General features: G+C 39.0%; 1 protein-coding gene across 2 annotated transcripts in view; it reads left to right on the plus strand.

Annotated features, from left to right (window-relative positions):
* Nucleotides 1-9,488, plus strand: part of TNFSF10 (TNF superfamily member 10) — a 67,322-nt gene extending 57,834 nt beyond the window's left edge. Inside the window, exons 2-5 of one of the 2 annotated variants that reach the window (XM_072142792.1) lie at nucleotides 842-991; nucleotides 1,105-1,150; nucleotides 5,096-5,224; nucleotides 6,657-9,488. In XM_072142792.1, coding sequence (XP_071998893.1) covers nucleotides 842-991; nucleotides 1,105-1,150; nucleotides 5,096-5,224; nucleotides 6,657-7,066 — 735 coding nt within the window. In that variant the 3' untranslated portion in view covers nucleotides 7,067-9,488. The remainder of the gene's footprint in view (nucleotides 1-841; nucleotides 992-1,104; nucleotides 1,151-5,095; nucleotides 5,225-6,656) is intronic. The other variant, XM_072142791.1, reaches the window with a different exon arrangement.
* The last annotated feature ends 5,648 nt before the right edge of the window (nucleotides 9,489-15,136 follow it).

Consider the following 15,136-nt stretch of genomic DNA (forward strand, 5'->3'; position numbering starts at 1 on the left):
TTTCTTCTTATATCTGAACAGCCTAAGGGCAACCACAGGATTTAGGAACAACTTCTATCTATGCAGCATAAAATATATACATATAAAATTGCTGCTGATTAGTAACTCTCAGATAGATGCGCCTCAATTTTAGATGCTCAAGAGAAGTGATAGAAAAATCAGGTTTATTGATATATTTTTATCATTTCTAGCAATTAATAATTGCAATACTAATATTATCATTATCGCTACAGAATGTTGTACTAATAGTATCACTGACACATTACATTTATTTACAATGAAGATATGGTGACATCTTAGATTGCCGGCCTATTCTTCTGGAAAGCCATTGACTGGAAGAACCCTATATAAATCTGCTGATCACAGACTTCATCCAGATGTTTCCCTTTTTTTCATTTAATGTCCCATAAGAAAGGTGACTCAGCAAAGTAAAATGCACAGATTGTAGCAGTGTATGTGAAGGCTGTGTGGGCCGTGCATATCTGATGCGCTGCTGTTATACACACCCAATGGCTGGGAACCTATAGTTTAGCCATTTAGCTTCCTGAGATAAAGCCTGAATGTCAATCTATATAGAAATCTGGAAATCTTGGAATAGGATATAATTCCTCTTTGTGTTGCATGGCTGTACAATACTGGTAGGCACCTGATGTAGGAGCTATTGGTAGTATATATGAGATGCAATGCTGGAAAAGTATATGAAAAATTTTTGAGTGTGCCTTCTTGGTAGCGATCCTTTCCATATTAAAAATATTTTTATTTTTATGTATTCTTAATAACATTATAAGATTCAGGTACTTGAATAAATACATATCCTTAAATACAGACTTTTTTTTTCTAGATGAATGAAAATTACATCAGAAACAATATTGCCTGTCTGGTGGGAGATGACCTAAATGATATCTTACAACCAGCCAATATCAATAACATTGACGAGAAGAATGAACCATGTAGAGAAGTGAGGAAGCAGGTCCGGCGTGTCATTAGAATGGTAAATTATTCTGCAATTATTACCTATTAGTTTACACTGCCATCCATGTCACTGTGACATTTGTTGGATAATTGACTGTATTATTACAATTTCTTTCATTTTTTTCCTTTTAGATTTTGGAGGAAAAGTATGGACTTGAGATAACATCATTGATTAAAGGTATCTATTTACACTGTGTTTTCTAATTTATGCTAGTACTTGATCTTGGAGGATGAATATTTCTCATAAATGATCTTGAATGTGTCTATATCCTTTTTACTCCTCCAAACCCTACTATTTATTACTCATATTTGGGGTGATTTATCACATTTTTGGATCTTCTCTCTTTTTAATCTTTGCAGCTTTTTTGACACAATGGTGGATTTGCATTTTTTCTTCCGCCCAAGACACTCTCTCGCTCACAGCGCCTGATTTTCCTGTGTTGTGCCTTATTAGGAACCCAGATGTTAAAATCCTTAAAGTTGTACATTTTTGCACAGAAAATACCCCACAAAAATGTCTGACTTTTTAAAAAAATAGTCTATAACAAAATACTCAACTTGCAAGATGTAACATTGGCTAAGATAAATTAAACACACACCTAAAACCCAGAAAAAAGGCAGATGCAAAGTCATAAAATAAACACATATCACCCCCATGTTCTCACGCCAGATGCTTGTTGGCTAAGGTTTGATGACAACAATTTACAATCACTAGATGACTTTGCTGTTTATTTTGATAATGAGCAATTCTGGGTTTGTTAGAGCATCTTCTCTGTTCCTTTACTATGAGATCAGAACTCTGTTGTCATGGTTACACCCGCAATCCTCGGTACAGATTGCGGGTCCCCCCCCATGCCTTCATTTGTGGTCCCTGCTCCCCCAGGTCCACACTTACCTCCCCAGTTCCTGATGGCTCCGCCGCAGGTCTGCTTCCTGGCTTGGCTGCGTGCTCCCGCTGCTAGGGCGCACACGCCGACTCTCCAGGAACTTAAAGGGCCAGGATCCTCCTAATTCCCGCTGGCATTCCCGGCCCTGCTACATAATCCGGCGGCTCCCAGCATCCCCTGCCGGATCTTCAAGTTATTCTACTGAATTGAAAGCCTCCTGAGCGTTTCCAGACGCCTCCGTGTTTCCTGTGCGTTTCCAGACGCCTCCGTGTTTCCCATGTTCCTGTGGTATTTCCGTGGTCCTGTGTTCCTGTGACGTTTCTGTGGCAGTCCTGTGTTCCTGTGGGGTTCCTGTGCTCCTGTGGCATTCCTGTGTTCCTGTGGCGGTCCTGTGTTCCTGTGGCGGTCCTGTACTCCTACGGCGGTCCTGTATCCCAGAGGCCATCCCAAGGTCCTGCCTACCTGAGGTCCTGTCTTCCCGAGGTCCTGCCTTCCCTGTGTCCATACCATGGCTGCCACCGCAGGCCTAGTCACACCCGTGGAACGACCTGGTGGCTTCCTGCCGCATCAAGACCATCCTGCTTTGCGGTGGGCTCTGGCGAAGACCAGGGGCCACTTAGATTCCGGTCCCGGGTTGTGGCTAGTACCATCATCCCCTGCGGTGGTCCAGGGAGTCCACAGACTTTAGCCTCAAGAGACTCTCCCACACCCCCATGTATGACATCTACAACTAATGAGAAGTTACTTCATTGGCCATAGGAGCTAGTTGGATATCTTCCTCTTATGTCTGCTTTGCTGTCTCAGACAGGATATTAGTCATCCGAAGAAGGGAAACTAGATTTACACATTGCAGCCTTTGAGAAAACTGTTTCCCATATATTTCCTTACAATTTGCTTTTTACAGATTTTCTTCTTCTACTCTAGCATAACTCAAAATTAATGCCCATTGATCACATAGTCAAAGTCCGAGCTTCACTATTAAATTTAACTTGATACCTGTCATAAATAAATCAATATTTCATGTCACCAGTCTCTTCTATTAGGTACATATTTGCTAAAGTTAGTAATTATTAATGTCTGTTAGAGAACCTTTCACTAGTTTCTGAACTTTAAATAGGTGCATAGTTACATGGGACATTGTGCACAAGGTTAACGCCAATAACACACAGGATTCCAAAGTGTTTGTAGCAAAGTCATTACCTAGAATACAAGTAGATCAAAGTAGATTATTTCATTGTCAATATTACCTGTACTTTCTTGCAGAAATATTATTGATTGTATTTATCTATATCAATTGCATAAATTCCTTAAAGGGGTATTTCCATCTGGACATTCACATTAAATTCATCTGCCATATACATACATTTATTCAATTGGTTGTCATTAAGCGTGAAGATAATTTCCCATAAATGTAGCCATGTTGTCCAATAGAAACAAGATAGCTTCCTTGGTTACGACCACCCCCGTACCCTGGCAGTGGTGGCCATACATCCACTACTGAGTCCTGCCTGACCACCTACATTCAGCATCTATTACCACAGGACACATTTGGGATATGCAAAAACAATTTGTTTCTTTGTGCAATCCCTCCAGCAGAGGTAGCCATATCCAAGGGAAAAAAAATCTTGTTTCTAAGGGACATCATGGCTACATTTATGGGAAATTATCTTCACACAGGTACATATTTTTATTAACATCCAATTGAAGAAATGTATATATGTGACAATTAAAATAAATGTGACTACCCAGATGAGAATACCCATTTATTCCCATATTATTGTTATTGAATTGATTAAAATAATTAATACTGCAATAGGCATAGCAAATCAAAGGGTGGGGTGCAGCATATGTTAACCACAACACATACTGTATATGTATACAATGTGCACACTCAAATGTAAAAGAAAAACAAAGTAGGATTTATTGGAAGTCTTTCTATATGAAAACCATAAACCTTACTAAAAATGTATTACCTCTTTAACTCACTTTTCTAAAAGACAAGAGAATCACATAAACTTGGCAGAGCATATTTGTCCTATTTTCATGCCTCCTTTGTGAATTATTAGTGAAATAGAAATGCTGGAGATGACTCACAAGGGGGCTATGCTTATACATGTACTATCAGCATGATTCATGGCCAGTTATATGTGATGTCTGATCATGTCCTTATATACGATAAAATGTCTTCCTGAATGACTGGCAAAATCTAATGAAACTCTGATATATACAGCTACAGGCAGCTCAACATTAATGTACTGGTGCATATTTATCAATCTGTTAAAGATAGAAACCAGTCTTATTTTGCAGCAAAAAAATGCCTTCCACTATTTATAAAAGGTTTTAGATGTGTCGCTCATGAATAACATGATTCCAACATATTTTTTTAAGCCAGAAAGTTAGAGGTGCAGGTGAAGTTAGAATAGACAGTATTAAATGTGTCAGTACAGATACTAGGGAATATGCAAATATACATTTTCCAGGATGGGATAAGGAAAACATTGCCTCTTAGCTACCTTGTAAGGCCCCCTCAACATTAGGCTTTCTGAAAAAGTAATGCTTGATGTTAAGGAAGCTGCCTTACAAGGTAGCTAAGAGGGAGAGGTAGACTGGACAGTCTAAGGCCATCAGGGTCATTAATCATGTACGTTACTTTAACAGACTGTGCATCCAGTCCGTCATAAACTAGAGTATCCAAGTCATAATACCTTTTCACTCATAGACTAGTGATAAATAGATGCCATTTTGAGGCAAATCGGCTGTGAAAATTACAGAATATCATCTCTTAAACTGTCTAGTCAAACTGTAAACCCCCATATTAATAAAGACAGCCATGTCTTGTTTATGTGGGAGTTAGAAAACTCCAGCATCCCACTAAGGTCGGACCTTGCGTAGATTTCAAGTCAGTCCTTTGTCGGGATTACTAAGAGGTTGGAACCTGAGTGTTGTGCATTGGGTGCACCAGTCTTAATATATTGGGGCAGATTTATCAAGCAGTCTGAAAGTCAGAATATTTCCAGTTGCCCATGGCAACCAATCACAGCTCAGCTTTCATTTCACCAGTGCTCATGAATATTTTAAAGGGGAGCTGTGATTGGTTGCCATGGGCAATTGGAAATATTCTGACTTTCAGACTGCTTGATAAATCTGCACCATTGTCTCCATTGTGCCAGTAAAACATTGTGTCTGAGTACATACATATGTATAATTCTATAAATACTATCCTTCTTTTTGTCCAGAAAAGGTCTCAGAAGTTCTCCCAGTCTCAGTGGCTGAGAAACAAGTCTATGCCAGCCCAATGATTGCGGCCCATCTCACTGGAAACAATAAGAACGATGAGACAACAAACACTGAGACAACTTTGAGACGTATGTTACAAGGTTTTAATAGCTTTTAATAAGAAATCTAATAATGTATGGTGATTTTTGAATGGTGATGATGTAAAGGTATGAAAGATCATATATTTTGTAAGATTTTATTTCACCTAAAGCAGTACATCGTAGGCCTTACAGCTATGACGTATGAGCCAGACATCTGGGCAAACATTTATTTTTTTTACCATAGTCTTAATGAAAATCCTACCAATTTATGTTTGCAGCTCACTTACAAACCTATGTGTCTCCATGGTTGCAGACCTAAAGCCATTAGTGTATTTTTTTTCCTGTTGTATTCCTGTGCATAAACATAAACCGATATGCACTATAGTCAGTATACAAAACACACATAAAAGAAATATAAGAAGTCTTACTTGCATACTTCAGCCGGCTGGTAGAATTCTGGATAAGCAGGTATTACTGGTTGAGATGACCTATATTTGAAATTTATCTAACTAAATTGCTTCACTTATCAACTCATTGAATTCAAAAAGTACTATATGCAAATATTTGGAGCATGATAAACCCCATCTACATATAGGGGTATCATGGTCTGCGGGGGCATTTATCATGCATTATATGGCAGCTTTGTGGCATGAAAAAGTCAAAATTCATGGTGCACAGCCAGGAAATAGCTACTTTCTTCCCCATCCACCACCCACATGCCACTTTTTTAAAATGTATATTTGTACATACAGTATATTACAATATTTGAAAGGAAATACCATAGGGTACTAATGGTAAGCTGTTAATTGCCGCCAACCTTTCTCTTAACCCTCTTGTCTGAGTTACTGCACAGATCCTCACTGTACTCCACTTCCTATCCATTGTCTCTCAAATATTTGATGATGGCCACTTAGACAATGACTGGCTGATTGGTGGGGCTGATTGCCATCTCCAATCTGATATCCTAGGAAAATCCTTTATCCATAGAATACACAATGGGGCACTTACATTAAGAATGTGGAAAACCACACTAAAAGTGCTCTGCCTGTGTATAATGATACAGATTCATGAAGAACGTGCACCAGAAATCATGAATCTGTCGCTTCCCTGCACTGGCCCGACAGAGTTCACCAACTTTTTGTGATGCACCTTTAACATAGGGCGTGCAACAGACTTTGCATGTTAAATCAGGCGCACGGTCCGACTTAGCACCGGAACGCCCCCTAATTTGTGTCATATGGTGGCTAGTGCAGCTGTGCCACAAAACAGTCACGTGCGACACATTTGTAATGCAGACACTTCTTAAATACCTGTGCAAGCAGTTTACACCTAAAAGAACGTGCAAAGTCCATCAGAAAAATGGCGCAAATACCTAAGTAAATGTGCCCCCAATATTTGCATGTCTGTAAACAATTTTCCTTTTATTTCTTATGTATCCAAGTTTTCATCATTAATGCATATGTCACTCTTTCCTCAACAGTTTTTCCACATAGAAGTTACAAGGGCCAAAAAATTACAGGATGGTCTAATAATACCCTGTCAGATATGAACAGCATCAAAGTGCAGAATGGAGAACTGGTCATTGCAAAAAGCGGCTTTTATTATATATACGCCCAGACATATTTCCGTAATACGGATGATGAAGGGAAAGTAAAACAACTAGTACAACACATTTATAAAATTACAAGCTACCGAGATCCCTTAGAACTCATGAAAAACGTGAAAACGACTTGTTGGTCGAAAAGTGCAGAATATGGACTTCATTCCATTTATCAAGGCGGAGTTTTTAAACTAAATGAAAATGATCGGTTATTTGTCACCGTAAGTCACAGAAATATGCTTGATATGGATGAAAAAGCAACATTTTTTGGAGCTTTCCTAGTTTTCTGAAAAAAAGGATGAAGAAATTTAATAACTTTGCAAAAGTATTGAGAGAATTAAGCATCAAGTTTAAAGCCATCCAGTTTAATGTCTTGAGTGTCATGTATCTCAAGGCAATTTTGACATTGCAGACATACGTAGAGGCAATGGAAGGAACTTGTGCAATACCTATGACATGGAGTCCTGTCCGAGGACTGTGCCGTCCCATACCACTGGCTTAAAGGAACATTTAATGTAGAAATGACTGTTCAAGGTAAACTGGAGATGCACTTGCTCACACTGTTTGTTAGTCTGTAGGAGCTTCTGCATGTCTCCTAAGAAAATGTAGAAGTTCTCCAGAGAACTCAGATGTAGATTTCCTCCTAATCTTTCCGATACTGACTGATCAGTTTCTGGGGCGCAGATTGTATCCTTGTCTCCTATTGCTAACAGAGCAGTAGGGAGAGGCTCCTGCTGCAGCCAGTCACCTTAAAGCCAGACACCGGATTGTGAGGAGAAGGAACAGAGAAATGGGTAATCTCCATGGAAGCACACAGGAGAATTAGGATACAAAACATTAGTCTAATCTTAATATATGACCGGAAGGGATAAAAAAATCAAAGATTCCTGTTATTTCATTTCATTTACTTACACATTTAGTGTTCCTTTAAGCTTAAAGAAAATCTACCATCAAAATCCATCATGATAAACCAGGGGCACTTACTCATAGATCCAGGCAACGTAACTGTGATAATCTTACTAAATTTGTTATCCGTGGCCTCCTTCCTTTCAATCAGTGCTGCAGATTCACAGGCTGTTACATGTTGCAGATCAAGCCAATGCTCTCTCCTGACACCCTCTGCCTGTGTAATCTAGCCACAGCAGGAAGTGCGGTGGGAGGGGGAGACCTACTCAGCTCATTGTAATAGCCTTTGAAGCTACACCACCAGAGCCATTCAAGCATAATTAGAAAAGTTCATTTAGAAGGATGGAGGCCATGGACAACAAATATAAGAAGATGACCACAGTCACGGTGCCTGGATCTATGAGTAAGTGACCCTGGTTTAGCAGGCTTGATTTTGATGTTAGATTTTCAATAAAAGCTGCATCAAGTACCACCTACATACCTACCTACCTACCTACCTACCTACCGCATGCTTAATTCTCTTTGAATGGGGATTTTTCTGATCGTGAATGTCTTGGAATAAATCCAAAACATTTCAGCTCTACTGATAACACTACCAAGTTTCCATACATTTTAACATCTAAGAAGACACAGCAGACATAGCAAATGTAGCCAACAAATCAGTTTCATATCAACAGCTGTTGATTTTTAAGACAACGAACAGATGACCCACCAAGGTTTCCAATTATTCAGAACATAACTGTTGGATGAACACGTAGCATGCTATGGCCTGTTCTATTCTAGCCATGTTTATTAATGGCCTGTGTTCTGGGACTGTGATTTGGGTTTCTAGCTAGTTGTCAAGTTAATAGGTCCACCTTTTTGTGTGAAAAAATGTGAATAAGAGGCTACACAAGAATGGACAATAGTTTTTGACTATGTGTTTACTGTTGAAACAAACAGTATATGACATGAGAATAAGGGGAGTACCGGTGACCACCAAGCTTAGACTTGACTTTTTCCACTCAAGTACTCACCCACGTATCAGCATATTGCTTTTACATGCTTTCTAAAAATTCTTCAAATCCAACAAAGTGTTGCAGGTTCCACAGGATGTTGCCAAACAAGCGATTCTCCTCTTGAAGAATGACTGTAGGAGATATCTTTATGATGTGGTGTCATAAGGATAGTTGTGCCCTGTCTATGCATTGTAAGATTATCTTATAAAATAATATTTCAATGGAAATGTGAATACTGCTTATATTAAGCCTGAACAACATATGAAGATACAATGTGACTGTAGATAATGTAGAATTTTGTACAGGTTTCTAAGATTTTATGTCTATAATCAAGTAGCAGGCAACCCTTCGATTTTCTCATCTCATAAATAGACGTGAATACGATAATCACATGTAATAATATGTTATATAAAAATATGCCATTAGACGGCCTACCAATAGGGGAAAACCACTGAAGGAGAAACTATATAAATCAAGATAATAATGAATGCAGCCATTAGCAATCTTTACTCATGCACAACAGTTCTTTTCATTCTGACTAATGAAATAGCATTAGAATTATTAATGTTTCTATCATTCTAAATGCATAAAACCCCTACATGCATCTCTTGAAGGACTGTATAGTTATCTCATGTTGTACAATATAATCAAACACTTTGTGATCTTCTGCTCACTATCATTTTAGGTGAATGTGTTTTGTACTTTCAATTTTTTTTTTACATAAATAAAAAACATAGAAAAAATGTACTTTTAATGTTTTATACAATTTGTTTTTAATTAGAGCAACATTTATGTTTGTGCCTATGAACTGGAATGTGGGGAAAAGGGAAAATAAAGGCCATGTTCATAGACACCAGATACATTTTCAATGCAAACATGTGGTGTATTTTACTATTGCATATAAAATGGTTGAAGGTGCTTATTGACTGAAGACCCAGATGGTGCCTAGAAAGTAAAGACAGGTAGCACCAGGGATGGATCTAAAGTCTCTGCTGCCTGCGGTGAGCTATAGAACGCCACCCCCTCCACCCCATGCAGAAGTAATATATCAGGCAGGGGAGTAACTAGGAGAGGCTGGGCCCCATTACATACTGCTGCATGAGCCCCCCCCCCCAAAAAAAAAATATATAATGTACATTTTTGAACACACACATGTTTATACAATCGCATACATTTATATACTCATATGCAGTCATACATTCTTTTAAACACTCATACATAAAGTATACAGTCCTGGCCATAAGTTTTGAGAATGACACAAATATTATATTTTCACATGATCTGTTGCCCTCTGGTTTTTATGTGTGTTTGTCAGATGTTTTTATCACATACAGAAATACAAGTGCAATCATATTATAAGTAACAAAAGCTTTTATTCACAGTTAGAATGAGTTAATGCAGCAAGTCAATATTTCTTCAGGACCTCTGCAATTCTCACTGGCAGCTGTCAATCAACTTCTGGACCAAATCCTGACTGATAGCCGTCCATTCTTGCACGATCAATGATTGCATTTTGTCACAATTTGTTGTTTTTTGTTTGCCCACCCGTCATGGACCCAAAATCTCTATGTGTTATTCAGCTATTTCGTTATCACCTTTGCTTTATGGCAAGGTGCTCCATCATGCTGGAAACAGCATTGTTGATCACCAAACTGCTCTTGGATGGTTGGGAGAAGTTTCTCTTGGAGGACATTCTGGTCCCATTATTTATTCATGGATGTGTTTTTAGGCAAGACTGTGAGAGAGCCGATTCCCTTGGCTGAGAAGCAACCTCACACATGAATGGTTGCAGGATGCTTTACAGTTGCCATGAAACAAGACCGGTGGTATCGCTCACCTTGTCTTCTCCGAACAAGCTATTTTCCAGATGTTCAAGACAATCGGAAAGGGGCTTCATCAGAGAAAATGACTTTACCCCAGTCCTCAGCACTCCTTTCTCTGTACCTTTTGCAGAATATCAGTCTATCCCTGATGTTTTTTGTGGTGAGAAGTGGCTCCTTTCCTGCCCTCCTTGACACCAGGCCTTGCTCCAAGAGTCTCCGCCTCACAGTGCGTACAGATGCACTCACACCTGCCTGCTGCCATTCCTGAGCAAGCTCTGCACTGCTGGTAGTCCGATCCTGAAGCTGAAACACTTTTAAGAGACGGTCCTGGTGCTTGCTGGTCCTTCTTTGGTGCCCTGGAGCCTTTTTGGCAACAAAGGAACCTGTCTCCTTGAATTCCTTGATGCTGCGATAGATTGTTGACTGAAGTGCAATCTTTCTAGCTGCGATACTCTTCCATGTTAAGCCAGTTTTGTGCAGTGCAATGAAGACTGCATGTGTTTCTTTAGAGATAACCATGGTTAACAGAAGATAAACAATGATGCCAAGCACCAGCCTCCTTTTAAAGTGTCCAGTGGTGTGATTCTTACTTAATCATGACAGATTGATCTCCAGCCCTGTCCTCATCCACACCCATGTTACTGGAGAAATTACTGAAACGATTGTAGCTGCTCCTTTTAAGGCAGGCCTGCAATGAAGTTGAAATGTGTGTTGGGGGAAAAAGTTCATTTTCTAGGCAAATATTAACTTTGCAATTAATTGCTGTTAAGCTGATCACTCTTTATAACATTCTGGAGTAAATGCAAATTGCCATTACAAAGCCTAATGGAGTAGACTTTGTAAAAATTAACATTTGTATCATTATAAAAACTTATGGCCATGACTGTATAAACATAATATACACACTTGTGCAGTATATACACATCATATACACACACATATATATACATCCTATAATTAAACATACAAACATACCATATATACACATACAGTATATACACATAATACACACATACTACATATACACACTCACAGCAGATACACACACGCACACCATGTATACACATTCACACACATATATACAACATATACACACATATATAAAGTATATACACACACAGCATATACATACACATACATTTATACTCACACACTTGTACTTGCTCAGTGTAAGGCATTGTTCTAATCCCTGGGGGTATCAGAGATCACAGATCTAATGTCATGCAGCCCTGTAGCTGCTGACCACACTAGGGAAATAGATGGCAGGGACTAGAGATGAGAGATTTCTTCTCCTGCCGTTCTTCTGTCCCCTTTCCCTCCCAAACATTTCTAGCAAGATTCAAAAAGGTGCCCCCTGCAGCAAAGACCCACCCTTAACACCTGCAGGTGTTAACTCTTTCATCGTTGCCAAAACTAAAAAACTCTTACTCCGCTACCCCAAAGCAGCAGTCATCGTCATCTTTACTGCTGTGAATGACGACTGTAAACCCCGGCCACATCATTACATCTGCCTGCTTCAGAGCCGAAGCATACAGCCGTCGTTCATAGAAGTGAAAAAAGACGACGTACGCTGCTTTGGGGGAGCAGGGTAAGGTGTTTAAAGTTATTTTATTAACTGCTCTGGATGTGGGGGCTGATGTGAGGGCACTTTGGTGACTGATATGGATGGAACTCTGGGTGCTAATGTGGGGGCAATGTGGGGGCTGATGTGGGGGGCACTCTGGTGGCTGGTGTGGGGGGAACTCTGGCCGTTGATGTTGGAGGTTCTCTGGCCGCTGATGTGGAAGGTACTCTGGCCGCTGATGTGGGGGGAACTCTGGGAGCTGATTTTAGGGGCACTCTTGCCTCTGGTGTGGGAGGTACACTGGCGGCTGATGTGGGGCGATGTGGGGGGCACTCTGGCAGCTGATGTGGGGGACACTGTGGCTGCTGATGTGGGGGGCACACATAAACATGTTAGGTATTGCCCAAAATGTCCGATCTATCAAAAAACAGTTATTCCCGTCTTGTCCGAAGCGGCACTTTGTTGTCATTTTGAATCACATAAAAATGTAATAAAAAGTGATCAAAAGGCCATGTAGTCCTCAAAATGGTAACAATGAAAACACCACCTCTTCTGGCAAAAAAAATTACATGTCACTCAGTTCCATACACTGAAATATGAAAAAGTTCTTAGCGCCAGAGGATAGCAAAATGAAGATTTATGTTTTGTATAGAAGGTTTTAATTCATTAAAATTGCCATATGGAATTTACCATCTGTGCGTTAGAAGAGGGATAGTCTTATACGGCAAGTATATTCCAAACTGGAAATGCTGGGAGGCGTCTTACGTGGCGGAAATACAGTAGTCAGAAGTGGCTTCCTATAGGCAGAAAAGGAAAACAATAAGAACTAATATTTCTTTGAATCAATGCGAGTCAATATTAGTGCTAGTAATTCTTCTTGCAGCTTGTTAACACTATAACATTACAAGGTGACTGGGAAGGCTCCAGCTATAAAGGTTCTTCACTGTGTTATAAATTGCTTTATGCCTATTACAACAATCGCCTTATTAGTTCTGTCCTTCATTTAGACTTTCATATAATAATAACTTTACATAGAAGTAGGATAATATGTCACCTAAATAAAGTCTGGGCTGTTGCCTGATTAGTCATGTGGTACCCATTCATTTAACTAATCTGAGTCACTAAATGACATCCTGAAACCAATTTATTCTGGGGAATGAATGAAACTCATTTCTAAATTCTGAAGAATTAAAAGCTCAGTGGTTTTGTAGTTCGGTTACTTTGCTGGCATAACCTTTCATTAGTTGCACACCCTGGCACAGAGTATTTATCTCCCCTACAGCACTACATTGATCCAAATACAACAAAAGATAATGATTTTAATTAATGATTTATTGTAGTTAGAATTCCTTTTAGTACAATGTTATTCCATTCTTTTTGCATTTCTGTTTTTCATTCCCTTCCTTCCATAAGCCATTATTTTTTTATTTTCATTTTTTTAATTTATAGATCCATTTGAGGGCTTTTTATTTGCAGGATGAACTGTACTTCCTGGTGGGATAATTTAGTATTACCTGCAATGTACTGGCATAAAATGTGGAGATACAGGCGAAAAAAAATTCAATAATAAATACAATTTATAATTTATGTCTATGGAGGTGTTGCTGTATAAATAATAAACTTCTTACACTCACCTCTTCTGGCACTCCTGTTCAACTATATCATCACCTCTCACTGCTGGGTCTCTGTTTGTATACAGAGGCCGATGATGCAGTCTTGACCACAGCAATGGTCCTTCTACTCCCTTCTACTCCTGCTGTAGCAGGCCTGCAGCTGTTGGCCTCTGTATACAAACAAAGGCCAGCATTGGCATACTGCACAGCAGCAGAACTGGAGGACACAAGGAGGTAAGTATAAGAGGTTTATACCTCCAGTGAAATGTCATTTATTTTTTTAGATTCCCAGACAACACCTTTAAATCTTATGTCAAACTTATTCTGACAGCCATAACCTTTTCATAGTTCAGAGTACAAAGATGGGTAAGGTTTCATGTTTTATGCAAACTTGATGTTTTTATTGATACCACTTTTACCTTTTGATCACTGTTTATTCAAGTGACCTGGCATATCTATGTTTTTCATTTAGAATGTAATAAATCATGTAAAGCAAAGTACAATGGAAACCACCAATGGGAATGTCACCCCATTACTAAAAATTTCTAAAAACTAAGATATGAAATACACCATGAAATACGGAGTCAGTCCACACCCATAGTTGGGATAAATAACACAGTAAGCGGAATACAGACCGGAGTTGGGAGAGAAACACCCTGATCCTTGTTTCAGAGGGACTTCACCAAGTTTTATACATTATATCAATATCTTATTAGATCTTGGTTCAGAGGGTAGTGTTAAAAGCAGCACCTGGGAGAAGTGATAAGCTTTATTTGTTTCATTTTTTATTCTCTTCAGTGGCCCAAACTTTCAGATAAGTTGAAAAACTCTTTTTTAAATGAGCCCAGACTGATAAGAGTTGATAGTCTAAAATGGGAAATGAAATTTGGTCTAAATAGGAAATAAAACCACCAGATTACATCATATAAATGCTGCATGGTGTATGTAGAATGAATAGTTTTGGTATATATAGTAGTTTTGGTATAGATAATATGTTTGGTATGTATAACATTACATTACATGCCACATGCAGATTTCCATACCAGCAGCAGGAAGTTTGTGATTATCTTCCTACGTGGCTATGGCTCATGAATAATAAATACCTTTTATTTGATGACATCAGAGAGTAATGTACCATTTCAGTAATAGGCAGATTAGCTGCTTCTATTTCATGCTGTGTGGGTGTAATATGGATAATGTACACCTTGTAGCTTATAGGTGACAGGTTAATTGTAACATCCTGGATCTGCAGTAATGATAGGGTCTAGTTCCTTTCTTTTGCAACTCATGTAAATCAATGGGATAAAATGTTTGCCATTTAAAAAAAAAAAAAAATTTGTGTTGACCAGTTATGGTATAAGAAGATGCTTGCCGATATGCTTTACACCTCAGGATACCCCATGATCCATCACGCTTTAGTGGTTTTAACCCAAGCATACTTACACACTGGTGTGTG

This window comes from Engystomops pustulosus, chromosome 3 (genome assembly GCF_040894005.1).
Source record: "Engystomops pustulosus chromosome 3, aEngPut4.maternal, whole genome shotgun sequence".
Lineage (NCBI taxonomy): Eukaryota > Metazoa > Chordata > Amphibia > Anura > Leptodactylidae > Engystomops > Engystomops pustulosus.